Raw genomic sequence first — 17,409 nt, 5'->3', positions numbered from 1 at the left:
ATATGCATGTGTTACTTGACCAGATGTAAAATCATATTCACTAAGAATCATTTGATCAAGCAAATGTATGAAGCATGTTACTTTGCCTCCAAACAGGAATTTTGGTAAAATGCAACTTCCCCAAAGGAAAGCCCAGGCTATAACGGAAGCATTGGCAGCTGACATCCTGCTTTTAGATTGTCTTCTGGAGTGAACAGTCATAACTTTAAATATAGCTGCTATACTTCTTTTTAAACCACATTTAAAAATATGAATACCATGTTTTGGTGGAATATGACTGTATGTATTTTTTCAGTCCCTGATTCAGTATGTAAATCGCTGATTCAGAGATACCTGCTTGTATTTTTCAGTTTTTAACTAGGCAAAACTAAAGCAAAAATTTGGTAATTGTCATGCTCTTGACAGAGAAAGGGCTAGGTGAACTCGTGCTTGACTGGCTAGCATCTTCCAGTTACCAGTGCTGTCAAGGGCAGCGCCCCTCGCCCAGCTCTGCCTTGTTCCAAGCTCATGGTGGTCTGAGCTTGGATCTCTAGATCCTCTAGATCCTCCCTTAGAGGCACTGGGCTGTGTTCTCTGACCTCTCAAGAATTAGCAATTACCTCATTAATGAAATACTATGAAGCAGGAAAAGTTTTCCTTTATTATAACACAAGCCCATCTGATGGCATTGGGTTTATAACCTACAAACTCCTTTTATAAAAATGACTTGTGAATTTATGTTAAAAAGTCACTTTCCCTCAAGTTCAAGGTCCCAAATTTCTCTCAGCACATATGCATGTTCCTCTGCTCTTTCTCTTCTCCTTTTAGTAGTTCATTGGTATCAAAAACTCAAATCTTATACACACACACACACACGTGTGTGTGTGTGTATATATATATATTTTACATATATATAATACAAATATTTTTCTTATTCGCCTTTCTATTTAAATTATCATGAAATTTTAAATAAAGGAAATTCTGGGGATGCTTCTGTGAAGTTGGCCATGCTTATTCATCGAGATAAATTGAGTTGTAAATAGGAAATTGTATCGAGAGTTACTAGTCATGAGTGGGAGAAAGGATATTACATTTTGGCTACAGGTGTCTCAAACTCAACTAAGGTAAAGTGTTAGGTTGATCAAATGATATGATAATAAATGGTCTGCATAGTTCCAGGTCAGTGACACTACTTTCCAAACTAATTAGATTGAAAAGGACATGATTGACACTTTAAAATGAGTTTGACATGTAAGCTGCATGGTCATCTCTGAAGCATAGGTAGGCTGTTAACTAAACTGGCTCTCTAAGGAGTTGGGAAGGCAATGCAATTTTCTTTAGAGGATCTTTGCTTCTAGGTGATTGGGTAAAATAATTGAATGCAATTGAAATCTACTTGTTTTATACATTTGACTTTTCCTATTGTGCTCCTAACCTCTAATTTTCCATTTGATATTTACTGATTTTAAAGAATGGTAATATTTGCGTGGCAATCCAACTTGAAATAGCTTATGGAGTTTTATACATTTTTGCTTATTTTTAATACCATCTCTGAATTTATTTCTAATGGAAGAATGCAGCTTTGTAACTAACACATGAAGGAAGAGGAAAACCAATAGTACATAGTGAAGTGAAGTGAAGTGGCTCAGTCATGTCCGACTCTTTGCGACCCCACGGACTGCAGCCTCCCAGGCTCCTCTGTCCATGGGATTTTCGAGGCAAGAGTACTGGAGTGGGTTGCCATTTCCTTCTCCAGGGAATAGTACATAAATGAAATAAAATTCTGCTCTCTATCCCTCTCTCCTCTTCCTGCTTTTCCCTTCTCATGTTCCTCTTCCCCTCTCACCCACCCATCCTTATGGCTGCTGTGGATAAGGGTGGATAAAGGTGTGGATAAGGGAAGTCCCTTGTAAACCTTCTCTTATCACAAAATCTGTTCCATATTGGATTAGGGGAATGAGGAACAGCAAACACCAATGGAATTGTCTAAGTATATTTTACTGTGTCCTGCCCACTTATTTCACTGCTTTGCTATACAATTTAACCTGATAGTACCTTTCTTTGTGATTACTTGAATTAAGATGAAAATTCCATTGTCCTATTTCATATTTTCTCAAAGATAGACATTGTCCTGCTTTTTGCTGCTATTTAAGGTTGTACCCTCAAATTTTGTTGTTTCTTCTGGCCTTCAGTTTTAAAAGTAAGTTTGTTCTCTGGGACTTTTTTTTTTTTTTTTTTTTAAAGAAAATGCTTTGGTTAGAAACTGAAAAAGAAGTTAGTTTCAGTTCCAAGATTCCGTGGTGCTTGCTTTATAGCAGAGCCACTTTGTTTTCAGAGCAGGTCTTTTGGTGTATAAAATATGTGAATCATGGTAAGCAGAAATCTAATGTCTGTGGAATAAAACAATGGCAGAAATTTTGTTTTTAATTTAAATTTAGTTCAGTTTATTGACATATAATTGATTTACAGGGTTGTGTTAGTTTCAGGTGTATAGCAAAGAGATTCAGTTAAACATGTACATATTCTTTTTTACCTTTTTATCTATTATAGGATATTGTAAGATATTGAGTATAGTTCTGTGTGCTATTTACTTGTTTTTATATAGTGTGCATATGTTAATCCCAATTTCCTAATTTATCCTTCCCCCACCTCCTTTCCACGTTCATAAGTTTGTTTTCAAAGTCTGTGAGTCTATTTCTATTCTGTAAATAAAGTTAATTTCTATCCTTTTCTGAGCTTCCACATAATAAACAGTATCATGATATTTGTCTTTCTGACTGACTTCACATAGTATGAGAATCTCTAGGTCCATTTATGTTTCTGTGAATACCATAATTTCATTCTTTATTTTTTATTGTTGAGTAATAGTCCTTTGTATATATGTACAGCATCATCTTTATCCATTCATCTGTCAATAGACACTGAGGTTGCTTCCAAGTCTGTAAAGAGTTTTTTTAAACAGTGACAGCATTTGGATTTCTGGAGGCCTATATGTGAGAACAGTAGGTCTTGAAGAGGCCTGATTTGTGATACTATTAAAAATGAATAGAAATTAAAAAAAAAAAAATTTAAGTTTACATTGTTAATGCCTATTCTTACAGCAAAATGAGCAAACAAGTAGCAAAATGGTATTTGCTGAAAATCACAAAAATACCTGACCTTGCCTGGTCTGGCAATGTGCTTTTTTTCTGGATAAACAGTGTTTGTGGTTATGATTTTTGTATTGCACATAAACAACAGTGATAACCAGAGAGGCATTTTTCTGGTTCAGATGATGAAATTAAATGTATAGCTATTTCATAGTGTTTCATTAAGGGCTGCTTTGATGACAGTTTGGAAAACACTGCTATGATGTGAGCCCATTGCTTATACAGAGGTAAGGATTGACTCAGCCTCAACAATTGCATCAGTGAGTTGGTGACATCTTTTCATGTGTCTTTAATGTGGATTATTTAAGGCTTCAGGACAAATAGACATGGGTTCCATCAGAGTTCTCTTTTTAAGCTATGTTGATTCAGTTATGAAGATTTGTACCATAGATTATTCTAATCTACATAACTTTTCTACCTGCTTCATGCACATGAAGTCATTTAATCCTCCCAACAGCACTGTAATTCTATGAACTGTATGCAATTATCTAGTTATAAATGAGAGAACTGAGGCCACAGACACTAAGTGAATGCACCAAACTCAATTAGTGCATGATAGAAATGAGATTCACACCTAGATCATTCTGGCTCCATGGTCTAGCCTCGACACTACTGTGTTACGTTGCCTTAAAGTTCTCTGAAGAAAGGTAATTTACTGGCCTTTCCAACATCACATGGGATGTTGATATCATCCCAGCTGTGGGTCAGGCAAGGATCTTGTGATTGATTAGTATACATTTGCCTTCTTTAAACTCTTCCAACTAAAATTTTAAAAGCAATTTTCATACCTATGTTCTGTGTCCATTTTCCTTCCCTGCTAGACTGTAAGTTCCTGAAGAAGCTTGACTAGGTCTGAGTCGAAATGTTTTTCTTAAATTTACAGTCATGCCCAGTACAATAGCTTCATTGTTAATAAGTGATGCAATGTTTTATTCCAAACCACCTCCATGAAACTAGCACTGGAAAGTAAAATATGTGCTCATACTCATTTAAAATATGTTCTTTTAAAAAGTTCCTTTTATGCAATAGAGGAAAAAAAAATACCCATGTGGGGAAATACTGTATATTTTATTTGAATATTATTAAATTAGTAGATTCCTACTTGTTTGTATAATTAAATATTCATACATACATTACTTCAATTTCTTGATTGCATCACCCAGGTAGAGATTTTTTAAGACATGCTTAAGATTCTTGACCTTTGAAATAATTATAGTATAATTTAGTATCATATAATATTCAAATTGCTAAGAGCTTTCATTAGACTCTAATATGATTTTTTCCTTATCATAGGAATAGTAAATCCTAACACATGTGTGCCAATGATGCTATTATGATTTTGTAAAAACTAAGTTTCAACAAAGATATTTTGAGGAGATTTTCTACTTTTTAGTGATATTTGCTATTTAACATATTTCATAGTGGGCTTCTCTTGTGGCTCAAATGGTTAAAAAAAAAAGAGAGAGAGAAATCTGCCTGCAGTATAGGAAACCGAGGTTCAATCCCTGGTTTGGGAAGATTCCCCTGGAGAAGGACATGGCAACCCACTCCAGTACGTTGCCTGGAAAATACCACAGACAAAGGAGCCTGGCAGGCTACTGTCCATAGGGTTACAAAGAGTTGGATGTGACTAACACTTTTCACTTTCATACTGAAACATAGATTAAGTACTTACAGAGAAATTGCATATCTAGTCCCAGCAGTTCATTGAGTATAACTGTTGAACAAGAGTCAGGAGCATCATATGCATGGCAGTACTGAGGATCAGTCTTATTTTAAATCAGCGAGGCCACATAGCCTAGTGGTCAGAGCACAAACTCTAGAGCCAGTCTGCTCAGTTCAAACATTGGCTTTACTAGTGGCCCATGATGTGTCCTTGAGTAGATAACTTAACCTCTTTGTACCTCAGTGGCTTACTGTAAAATAGGGATATAATTAGTCACCTATATCATAGGATGGTTGGAAGAGTGTTTGAGTTGCTATTGCATTCAGTTTCAGTTATAACAGAGCCTGGCCTGGATGAAGTACTTGGATGCTGTTATCATCGTCATGAAGGAGCACACAGGGAAGGAAGGGTCAGCAATGTCAGCTTTCTAGACAAGGTAATGCCTGGATGGAGACCTGAAGGTTAACAGAAGGAAAGGCAGTTGAAAGAGGCATTCAAAAAGACTGAAGGGGGCCTGTGAAATAAGGTGTTTTGTTCAGAGAACCATTAAGTACTTTGCTGCTGAGGAGTCAAATTAGGAGAGGTGAGACTGGAAAGGATCAGTCCATAGGCAGCCTGGGAAGCCCTGTTGTGCTAATGTAGCCCGATACTTATGATTTCTCTGAAGGGTATCATTTTATGCCCATTGCATATTTTTTTTGAAACATTATATTTCTTTTCTCTCCATGATACAGAAATTCCATAGTTGCAATTATGTAAACCCAGAATACTGCTATATAGTAAGCATCTGTACTCTGATCACCTTTATGATCTTTTTGTATTTTAGTAATGAACTATTACCATAGATAAAACGAGGACTTAGTTATAGACTTGGTGAACTGGGGATGCTAACAAGTTCTTCAGGAAAGCTTTGGATGGACTTCAGCCCAGTCCTCTCCCATTTTACTGGTACCCTCTGCTTGTCTTTAAACTAGCCTCTTGACTTCTTACCTTTATGACTTTTCTCTGTCTTGTGTTTAGACTTTTCTTTCTCCCCTTTTCAGTGTATCTCCCCCTGCATCGGATCGTGAGTAGGAGGAGGACAGCCATGACTCTGGGAGGCAGTCTGGGTGGGGCACACAGGCTTCAAAGGAGATGTACACAATTGAGCAGGTCAGTTTGAAAAGCCCACTAGGTGATTCAAATAGGTTCCACCCCCTCCTTCCTTGAGAATCACTGGTAAAAATATCTTTCCTTGACCTCACCACTTCCTCTTCTCTCCTTGCACTTGAAATTGTGCCTTCAACTGCAAGCACACACATTTAACAACATAGCTGACTGACTCTGCCACTTCTCTTCCTTATATTTCTTATAACTTACTTCGCCTTCATGACCTCTCCATATTTTTTTCAGAACTCAAGCATCATCTCCTGATGCCCCAATTTTGAGCTGATTACTCTTCTTTTGGGTCCCCACAATGTCTTCCAGATACAAAATGAGACTGGAGTTTAACTCTTTCTGCACTAAAATGTAATCTTACTGAAGGCAAAGACTTGGTTTTATCCATCTTTTAGCTTCAAGCACAGAGCCTGGTATGTGACTTATCATAACTATTTAGTAAATGATGAAGCAAGTAAGGGACATAAATTGGAGAACGCAGGCACTTACTCTTCAACATTTCACAGACGTCATAGTTGATATCTCGGAAATCACTGCAATCCTCAAGGGAGATGAAATGGGGAGATTGAAGGGAGTGCAAATATTTGAGCTAAAAGAGGCCAAAAAAAAAAAACACAAAACTTCGAGAAGTACTAGTACTTTAGTGAAAGGATAATAATAGGACTTCATGATCTGACTATAACATTATAACCTGAGCCTCCAGAAACAAATTTTCTGTGACTTTGGCAAGATATATTGCTGTGTTCCTCAAAATACTTAATGTGCTAGGATGATGTTTTGTTTTGTTTTCTCAGGCACAGTGCCTTCCATTCCATGTCAGAATAATTGTGTGGGAGAAAGGTTTAGAATTCTGCTTTCTGATGCAATATTTGCCAGTCCATTGGAAAATAGGATTTTAATAATTTTCTTTTCTCACCCAGCAAGCTAATTGAAACGGTAATACAAAGAGAAGGATGTGTGAATGTGTGTGTGGAGAACAGGTATGATCAGCGTTGACTATGTCAAAGTATAAATTATTCTGTACATATAAATCATTGCTTATTTACTTGAAATATTAAATCAACTGTTCTTTAAAAAATCATCTATCAGATTATAAGTGGTGTTACTTTAGGGCTGAAGGTAAATATTTAAATACACTTCCTTTTGAGTTTAGGAAAATCACTTTGTAATCTATGATCTGTAGTAAGTTATATCCATCCATTTGATGAAAGGCAAAGATTTTACAAGGTTCTAAAGTATATAATTTGAGATTTGAAACAGAAACACCTCGAAACTTCTTTTATACTAGTTGACACCTGAAAGAAGAGATAGACAGCTATCTACTGTGTGTGGACTCCACCTATGATGTTTGGTTTTGTACACAAGCTTAGACCACTGCTCTAAGAATTTGAATTAGCTTAGCACTCACACAGAAGGTGGGTGAGGAGGAAATAAAACAATGGAGATACAGATAGAGTGGCCGGGAAGCATTGGGGTGTGGGGTAGCTGAGTGAAGAGGCTATTTAGAAACCCAGCTTAGTGGAAAGAATAATAGGCTAAGTGGACAGAAGAACTGAATAACCTAATAACCCTATTAATATATCAGGGTTTTAATTTTTTCTTTGATGATGGTAAGTTTAGATGATGATTTCATTAGGTGAAACAGTAGCAGGTAAGTGCAGCAGCCAGGCTTATCCTGGATTACAGTCCATTTTCAACCTCAAGAGTCAGGCCATGTGTGGGCAGTGAAGGTTTTCTTTAGGGTTTCAGGATTGTATCGAGGAGTCCTGGCCCAGAACTAGAGTAGCAGTCAGATTAATGCATTTTAATCAGGACTGTCATTCATTGTCTAGTTCAGTTAGTTCAGAAAGGGAACTGAAATTTAAGAAATCATGAAGAGTAGCTGAATATAGTTTGAGGCTGACCATGAGATGAATTGTAGACCTGTTCAATTTCAAATAATGACATACAATCCAAGAACATTTGGAAATATATAACTGGAACTTCAGAGAAGGAGTTAAAAGCAAGCACACTAATTTCTATTAGTTCTCTTAGAGGAGATATTTGAAACCATGCATCTGGATGGGATTTCTTAAGTAGAGATTTAAGAGCAAAGGTCAGATGACTGAGAACTGAGTGACTCAGGGATCACTGGAGGCCAGCCAGCTTGGTGGAATGGGAGAGTGGGTTTAGCTTGAGCACTGGGGAGACAATGCCATATAGAAAGTTCAGACTTTTCTCTAAAAGTGATGTCAGAGTGTGGCTATGGCACTGATAAGATAGCCTAGGGGAGAGGTCAGAAAACAAAAAGAGGAGGAAGATGATCGAGCCAAGAGGAGTGGACAGGAAAGGTGAGAGAAGAAACAAACTGGAGAGGGTGGTGTCCTGGATACCAGGGAATAAATGCTTTGAGTCAAGGGAGAAGCTTGCACCAGCTATTGTGACACCTCAGTCAGATGAGAATTGAAATGATTCTATTGAATTTAACTATGTGGATGTCATTTCGTGACCTAATTAAGAGCCATTTTTGTAGAGAAGTCAGAATGATACGGGTTGTGGAATGTGATAAAACACACTAATAACAATAGCTCTAGAAAGGCCAATGTCCAAAGAGGTTTTAAGATGGAAAAGGTTTCTGTTTATATTTGGATGGAAAGGATCCAGGAGAGAGGGAAAGTTTGCAGATTTAAGAAGGTAATAATGATAACCTTATTGACAAGCCAGCATATCATTTAAAGAAATGATATTTAGTGTTTAGATCTAGAGTTCGGATTATGTAAATACACATCCATTATCAAAGCATGAGAATTGAGCAACCAGAGAAGCATTTACTGAATTGTTAATGTAGGTGACTCCACTCTTTATGGGAGGATCATTGATAATTGCTTTCTAATCATGTCTTCATACCAATTTGGGCTTTCCTGGTGGCTCAGATGGTAAAGCATATGCCCCCAATGTGGGAGATGCAGGTTCAATCCCTGGATTGGGAAGATCCCCTGGAGAAGGAAATGGCAACCCACTCCAGTATTCTTGCCTGGAAAATCCCATGGACAGAGGACCCTGGTTAGATGGCTACAGAGTCTACAGTCCATGGGGTTGCAAAGAGTCAGACACGACTGAGCGACTTCACTTTCTTTCACTTTCATACCAAGTTACCCTATAAAAGTTACTCAAAAAGCTTCTAACTCAAGTCCCCACTCCTCCTTCATTCCAGAAGTATTAATTGCATTTGAATGGAAGACACTGACCCAGCAGACATTTATGAATCTGAGTTCCAAATTCCTGATTTGTGTTTAGCCCACAAGTTGATGGAAATTAATAGCTTCTTATAATTTAGATTGATAAGGCCCTTAATTGAATTTAATTGTAACTTTTACACATAGTATAGGACAGGAAATAAAACAGAACATAAACAAGTGAGTGAAAGTCACCCAGTCATATCTGACTGCAACTCCATGGTCTATACAGTCCATGGAATTCTCTAGGCCAGAATACTGGAGTGGGTAGCCTTTCCCTTCTCCAGGGGATCTTCCCAACCCAGGGATTGAACACAGGTCTCCTGCACTGCAGGTGGATTCTTTCCCAACTGAGCTATCAGGGGGGCCCAAGCAAGTAAACACACAGCTAAAGAGAAGAAAAGTGTGGGAAAGATGAGTAAGGAAATTACTGCAGAATCCAGTAGCTTAACTTTAAAATGTATTTTAAGTAAATTTGTGTTTTAATGTGGTCTGGTGGTGGTGATTTAGTTGCTATAAGTCATGTCAGACTCTCTGTGACCCCATGGACTGTAGCCTCCCCAGGCTTCTCTGTCCACAGGATTTCCCAGGCAAGAATACTGGAGTGGGTTGCCATTTCCTTCTTCAGGGGATCCTCCCAAACCAAGGATTGAACCTGGGTCTTCTGTATTGCAGGCAGATTCTTTACTGATTGACCCACCACGGAGGACCTTAATGTGGTCTACTCTTCACTGACTTACTATCACAAGCAAAAGCTCTAAAAGTTAAGATCAAAATTCCAACTTCTATAAATTAATTGTGATTGTCTCTTACACAGTGATCACTTTTGGTTTGTGGGCTTTTTTCAGAATCTAACAACAGTTATGATTCGCAGGTTTCTAAGGTGGTAACAAACACCTGTTAGGTCTCTTGTTATTCCTGAAGGTAACAAAAGACCCCAGATACCTTCAGATGTCTTATTCTAAAATGAAATATCTCTAAGAACTAAACAGTAAAGCAGGGCATAGATTCTGGAGGGACCTAATGAACCATTTTAAGGATTTTGATTTTGGTTTGAGTGAGGTAGGAAGCCAGGGTTTGAGCAGATGATGGACATGATCTGACTCACCATTTTTAAGCATCACCTGTCTGTCATTCTGAGTGTAGACTATAGGTACTCAGTGGCCAAAGGAGGGCCTGAGGGTCTGCTGTGGGACTCTTGCAGTAACTCAGCTGAGAGATGACAGGGTTGGATCAGAGTGGTAATAGTAAGATAGTGTTGTATATGGATGTATTTTGAAGGCAGAGTAAGATTTATTGGAGGGTGATATTTCAGTGTGAGAGAAAGACAAGGGTTAAGGATGACTCTAGGTTATTTGGTCAAGCAGTTGAATGTATGGAGTTACCATTAATAGAGGTGAGAAGAACAGGGTTTGGTTTTGAACAATTTGAGATGCCCATTTTTTTTTCCAAATGGTACAGTTGGACAGTTTGAAGATGAGAGGAAAGATCTGCACCCTAAGATGTTTTGTGAGTCATCAGAGTATAGAATGTTCAGTGGATGGGATCTCTTGGGATTGTGGTTCTCAATCCCAGCACCTGGGTATCTGAAGTAAGACCTTCTGGACAAAGGGAGTACAATGTGAAATATCTCTCTGGGCACAGACCCCAGAGAACCCAACTCAAGTGGAGTGGGACAAAGGCATCAGCATCCTTTAGAACAGGGGTCCCCAACCTCCAGGATCTAATGCCTAATAATCTGAGGTGGAAATAAATGATGTAATAATAACAGAAATAAAGCACACAATAAACGTATTGTGCTGGAATCACCCTGAAACCACCTCCCCACACACAGACCAGTCCTGGAAAAACTGTCCTCCACGAAACTGGTCTCTGGTGCCAAAAAGGTTAGTGACCACTGCTATAGAAGTTCTCCACAAGACTCTAACATGCATGCAGGGTTTCTGCCCAGGAAGTAAAGTCAATTAGTGATGCAGGAACTGAGCTCTAGACCTGCTCAACAAGTCAGAAAATGAACAGATACTATGAAAAAAAAAAATGGGATGAGTAGTCAATGATGGAGGAGGAAAGAATAAAGACTGTGTTTCAAGTTGGAGGGAGTGGTCATGTGTCAAATAGCAACCGAAAAAGCCAGTGAGATGAATAAGAAGTGACAATTGACATTGTCCCGTGATCACTGGTGACCTTCATACTTTTGGTGTGTGATGGGAACAAAAGTCTCACTGAAGTGGTAGAGAAAATTAAAGATGGCACAGCTAGGCTACTCTGTTCAAGGGGTGTTCCTAAAAGAGAATAGTAAAAAGGCTGTGAGCTAAAAAAATATTTTTAGAGATGGGGTACATTGAGTTTTGTTGGTAATGAGCTGGAAGAGAAGTAGCTGGTGGATGATGCAGGACAAGGATGTCCTTGAGTAGCTGAAGCAAAAGAGATCTATTAGAAGGCACCCCATCTGTAGTTACTGATATCTGTATCTATATCTCATCATCCCTCTCAGATTTTAGATCATTACCAGAAAGTGGCCAGCCATATTTCAAGATTATCTTTCACACTGCCTTCTTTGGTAGGTTCATACACTAAGCACTTGCTATTTATTTAACTGGTGATCTTAAAAGATCTTAAAAGACCTAAAAAGACCAGTAGGATTTGACATGGTAGATTTACAGTTTTTCAAACCTTCCATCTAAAACTGTTTCATCATTTGTAATGATGTAAAATATTCTAGAAGTTTCCATTCATTTTAGAAGAACTTCGAAAAAATTATCTCATAGTTACAATAATAGCACTAGACACTGCATAATACTACAATTCTCAAAGGAAGAAATTTTTGGAAAGAGATACAGAATGTGCAGGATGTTTGGAATCTTCTGACGAAAACTGGTTGATGACTCATGAGTCTTGTAGTTTGTGAAGTATATACACAAGAAAAATATGATGTTAATTTGCCTTCAAATATTTGAGGTGACTACAGTAAAACTTTTATCTTAGATGCTCATGATAAATCAAAACATTGTTCTTATTTTTGTGTGTCACATTAGCCTAAGTTTTACCACCTTAACAAAAGTATTTTTCACCTTTTAAAAAGTTAGTTCCATTTTTTGAGGATAGAATATAATTATTTACCTCATCTGATGAACTGAAGAAAATACTGGTGAATAATTTGTACCTCAATTCATGCCATGTAGTCCGCCTATTGACAATCTAGAAGAGAAAATTCAAAAATTTAAGGCTAAATAGATTGTTCACATTCCTTTGTCTTTAAAACTATTTTGATAATAGTATATTTTATAGTATTGTCTACAGATACTGTAGCTTATTGTTCTCTTTGGTGCTGTTATAATTTTTTTTTCCCTAGTGTTTTGTTACTAGGTTTTTTTCTTCAATTGCTTCCTTTGGGTGTGTGCCCTACCATACTCCCTCTACATTTGGAAGATCTAGTGTTTTATTAGCTAAATAGATACTCAAATGTTTGTGAATTGAGAATTGTAATATTGGAGGGAAATTAATTTTGAACAAAGAATTTTTGAAAAAGGAGTCTTAAGGAACAGGAGCATGTCTAGAGTATGTCTGTTTTGTGCACTCATCAGAGATGCTTCATCTTTAAAGATCTGGTTTGCAAGTCCAGAATTTTGATTGTCTCATTTTGGTTATTTCTCCAAAGCATACATTCTATACCTCTGTCCAGCTGTCTATTGATCTTTCAACACCCTGCTCTCTTATATCTTTTTCTTTCTTTCCCTCCTGACTCATTTTATTCCCTTTGCATGATTTCATTCAACAATTTATTGCAGTTTAGAGGAACTCAAATGGCAGTGATTCATGACATTTTGAATAATAATGCTTTAATACTCTTTTCAGATAGTTTTATTCTTCTGTTCTGTGAAGTCGCTCAGTCATGTCCAACTCTTTGCGACCCCATGGACCGTAGCCTACCAGGCTTCTCTGTCCGTGGGATTCTCCAGGCAAGAATACTGGAGTGGGTTACCATTTCCTTCTCTAGGGGATCTTCCCGACCCAGGGACCAAACCCGGATCTCCTGCAGTGGAGGCAGACGCTTTAACCTCTAAGCCACCAGGGAAGCCTCTTAGTTTGTATGTTTGCAAGATATGACTCTCAAATTCTCTTAAGACCCAAGGCTTAACAATAATTTTTTTTCTAGGTTGAATTAGATTCTTTCAGTTGATTTCTTTCAGAGTATATAGTTACATTGCTATTTGATTGTTTTAATTGCATTCTTAAATGACACTGCCTGAATCTTAAAACTAATTGAGGTAACACTGAAATACTAGTTTCTCTTAGAAGTTTTCTCAGTAATTTTTAATACTTACATATACTGTTTAACTATCATAGTTTTGAGGACCTTTTGTATTTAATTTGTATAAACCTCAACTAGTATAGTATGAAATAGGATAGAGGGGAGCTCATGGTATAAAGTTCCCATATTTCTGAAAAAAAACTTGTAAGATGAAAATTTTTTTTTCTATAGAAAGTTTCAGTTGAATACACAAGGAAGCTATTTGAAAAATGTGTTTATGATCCTCCAGTTCGTAAGTTTTTAGCTTTGGGAAGAACCCATGGTGTTGATGGGGGGCCAGTGGGGTGGGTAACCTTAATGTCAGTAACCTTTAAACTTTGAAGGAAATTCTAAATTTTACTTAATTATAGATGAAAGCAATAAACAAGTTTACGGTTATTTCAGAAATCATGAAGTATTAGTTATGTTAATTACTACTTTAAAATCCTAGTACTTATCAGATCATCTCTAGGTCTTGTTTTTAATATGTTAAAAAAGAAGTACTTATAATATTAAAAGCTGAATTATAATAACTTTCAACATAACTGGTTTCCATTGAATCATTGTATTTCATTTTACACATTTAAAAATATTATTTTGTGTCCATGACATTGCAAATAAATAAGAATCCCTGCCCTAGTGCCCTTTGCATCCTAAGCATTCTTTGTGGTATAAATTTCCTTTTTATACTACAAGTAACATACTTGTTTTGTATACTTACATTTCTGTGTGCATGTTGTATAAGACAGAGAACACATTTTTGTAAATAACTTTTTAATTTTTACTCATATTAAGATATATTCAAATTTCTTTAAAAATTATATTAAATACTAAATTCTTAAGTAACTGTTGTTTGTAGTTGTCTCTGTATTTTAGTGATATTCTTTTACCAAGGCATTGTCAGCAATACCAGGGCATGGAGAAAATTAACTTTGTGGTTTTTTTCTGCCACCATTTTAGTGATCTTAATGTAATGCTCCATAAATAGGTATGGGAGAAAACAGATGAAAGAATCTAAGTCAACAATCTGGTGGACAATGTGTTTCAGATTAATCTTCTGAAAGGATTTTAATTGATAGGCAGCATAGTGTGGCCTCAGGCCCCCCTCCCAGCACAGGTTCTTGATAACATGTAAGGTCTTCCCTACTACTTACACACTCGACTGAAGGGGAAACGGAAGGTGGTAGACATCTATCAAATGGATATAGGAACCAATTAGAAGAAAATAAAAGAATAATTAATAAACAGTTTGCTCAGGGAAACTAATCCAAGTTCCTATTTTGAAGGGGAAAATTCATACAAATAAATAGTAGTTGTCTTCTAAAGATTGAGAAATCCAAGAGTTTGGGGGAGATGTGCAGATAATTGAAAGAAAAGAGCAAAATGGACTTATAGCCTATGACATATTAAACCTGCTTAAATTTCTACTCTGACTTCTCTTGGGAAATCAAATTGGAGAAACCAGACCTCTTGGGGAATAACATCCCTATACATCACATATTTAAATTTGACACTAGAAGTTAAGTTTATTTTTTCTTAATAATTATGTTCGGTGAGGAATGCAGAAATTGCATTTTGGAATGACAGAAGAGTAGTTATTGTAGAAAGAACTTTTCAATATCTGTGGTAGCTATCTACCATAGGAGGTGGCTCACTCTATGCGTTCTATAGAGTAGAGTGAAAGGAGAAGGAAAACCAAAAGGAAGCTTTGTCTCAGGGCGTGCAAATGAGCTTCAAGTCAACAGGTCTGCCATGTTCCCAGGCTTGTGGACTGAATTCTGTACAGCCGTCCTATTTTACTCTTTAACCTAGTGCCTTTGATTACTGTTGTTACTTTGTAATATAGTTAGAAATAAATATGAACATACTCGTTCTTGAACCCCAGTTGACCATTTTATAATTATATATATGAGTATATATGCAATGATATTTACTATATATACTAGTATTTTATATAAAATATAGTCTATTATATATATTAAATACAGACGTATATTTAATGTAATACTATATTATACAATGTAAATGTAAAATATTTAAATATATTCTATTTATATATACTTGGAATATGTATATTTATTTATATTTGGATCTCTTGACAAATCTCCTAACTTCAGACTCTGTTATTCTCTCATACTTGCCTTTCAGAACCCCAAGTCTAGATTGTCTGTCTTTTTACTTCTCTCTGTACCAAGGAGCTGAGTAGTACTCACAAAGCCTTGATATCCATAAAGGCTGCTGTAAATACCCAGTGTGTCTTGGATCTCACCTTGATTCGCACATTGCCTCAGGTACCTGGATACAGAAGCAAACTGCAGAGCCAGCCTCTCCCACCTTCCACAGCGACTGTCTCATTTTGTTGCTACTCTTTCAACAAAGTTCTCTGAAACTTTCCCTCACTGTGCATGGGAAGAAGAGTCCGGCTGTGTTTCTACGCTCTTGTCAGTCTCCTCTGCTACTCACCTTACTCAGTCCTTTCCTTAAATGCTCTTGTTCCCTCACATCTCTACATCTCTTCTCTTTTCATTCTGGACGTTCTCCCTGGGCAACTTGATTTTACTCACTCTTAAGAATTACAGCCTCCAGCTCTGACCATCTCCCAAGCTCTAGATCAGCGTTTCAAGCCACCTCTTGGGCATCTCCCTTTGAGTGTTCTCAGAAGTGAACTACCTCTGTTTTTTTCTCAGTAAATGGCTCCAGAGCCAGGAAGTCACACTTGACTTTTCTTCTTGTCTAGGGTCTTATCAACTCCTTCTAATCTCACCTTCTGATTCCTCACCATCATCCTGCCTGACTCCACTGACACCGTCCCTGCCTTTCCATTTCTGAAATGGAAAATGTAAGCTTTCTACCTGGTTTTCCTGCTCCAACAATAGACAGCAACTCTTACCTCTAAAACTCTCATATTCTTGCCTCTGTTTCTTTACATAGCCTCCACACTACCTGGATCCACCTTTGCTTTCTCTTCACCTAACATGCCCTCTGACCATCTGCCCCTGGGACTTAGCCCAACTTAGACTCAACTTGTATTCAGCATCAGTTAACTTTCTGCTCTGCTTTGACTGCTTAACTTTGAATGTTCTGCTTAACACTGCTTTGTGTTAAGCCTAGCAGTACCTTTGTTCCAGGCCAAGAAAAGACCCTGAGCTAGACTTTGGAATCTATTGTCTATAGATAATTGTACATTATATCATCATAGAAACTTAGTGCTTGAAAAGAATTTGGAGATCATTCCCGCCTCACTGTTTGCATACGGACACTGAGTGAAATACTTGTTCAAGGTCAGGTAACAGAACCTAAGAGTGACAGTTATGTCTGTCTTGCTAAGTCGCTTCAGTCGTGTCCGACTCTGTGTGACCCCATAGACAGCAGCCCACCAGGCTCCCCCGTCCCTGGGATTCTCCAGGCAAGAACACTGGAGTGGTTTGCCATTTCCTTCTCCAATGCATGAAAGTGAAAAGTGAAAGTGAAGTCGCTCAGTTGTGTCCGTCTTAGCGACCCCATGGACTGCAGCCTACCAGGCTCCTCCGTCCATGGGATTTTCCAGGCAAGAGTACTGGAGTGGGGTGCCATTGCCTTCTCCGAAGTCTGTCTTAACTGATTGGAAAACAGGCTTTAATGTTCCAGATCCTAATAAACAGGATGATGCTTAGCTGTGCTACTCTTGAAGATAGCAAAGTAGTTATAAAATGAAACATCTTTGCTTTTATGCCCCCAAGAATGTCATTTGCTGTAGCTAGAAGCCTACTCAAAACCATTCAAACAGCAACCACCACCACAGGCACTTAGCACATTTCTTTTGGTAGTTCTGGCATTTACTGCCTGAACTGTCATAGTAGGAATGAGCTGCGGTGCAGGAAAACCTCAACTGGGGAGTGGCCTTGATGAGGTGCAGAGGATTAGGAAGCAACTAAGTACTGAAAAGAGAATTTTTATATTCTTTTGCACAAT

At 37.6% G+C, this 17,409-nt stretch overlaps 1 protein-coding gene across 6 annotated transcripts in view; it reads left to right on the top strand.

The window, feature by feature from the left end:
- MDFIC (MyoD family inhibitor domain containing) overlaps nt 1-17,409 on the top strand; it is a 138,230-nt gene that overhangs the window by 102,468 nt on the left and 18,353 nt on the right. The window contains exons 4-5 of one of the 6 annotated variants that reach the window (XM_044946646.2): nt 5,121-5,230; nt 5,838-8,835. The exons of 4 other annotated variants lie outside the window; for them this stretch is intronic. In XM_044946646.2, the coding sequence (XP_044802581.2) occupies nt 5,121-5,230; nt 5,838-5,864 (137 nt within the window). In that variant the 3' untranslated portion in view covers nt 5,865-8,835. Of the gene's footprint in view, nt 1-5,120; nt 8,836-17,409 lie in introns of those variants that run through there. One more of the 6 variants, XM_044946645.2, reaches the window with a different exon arrangement.

Source organism: Bubalus bubalis, chromosome 8, assembly GCF_019923935.1.
Source record: "Bubalus bubalis isolate 160015118507 breed Murrah chromosome 8, NDDB_SH_1, whole genome shotgun sequence".
Lineage (NCBI taxonomy): Eukaryota > Metazoa > Chordata > Mammalia > Artiodactyla > Bovidae > Bubalus > Bubalus bubalis.
This window is presented reverse-complemented; position numbering and strand designations above follow the sequence as displayed.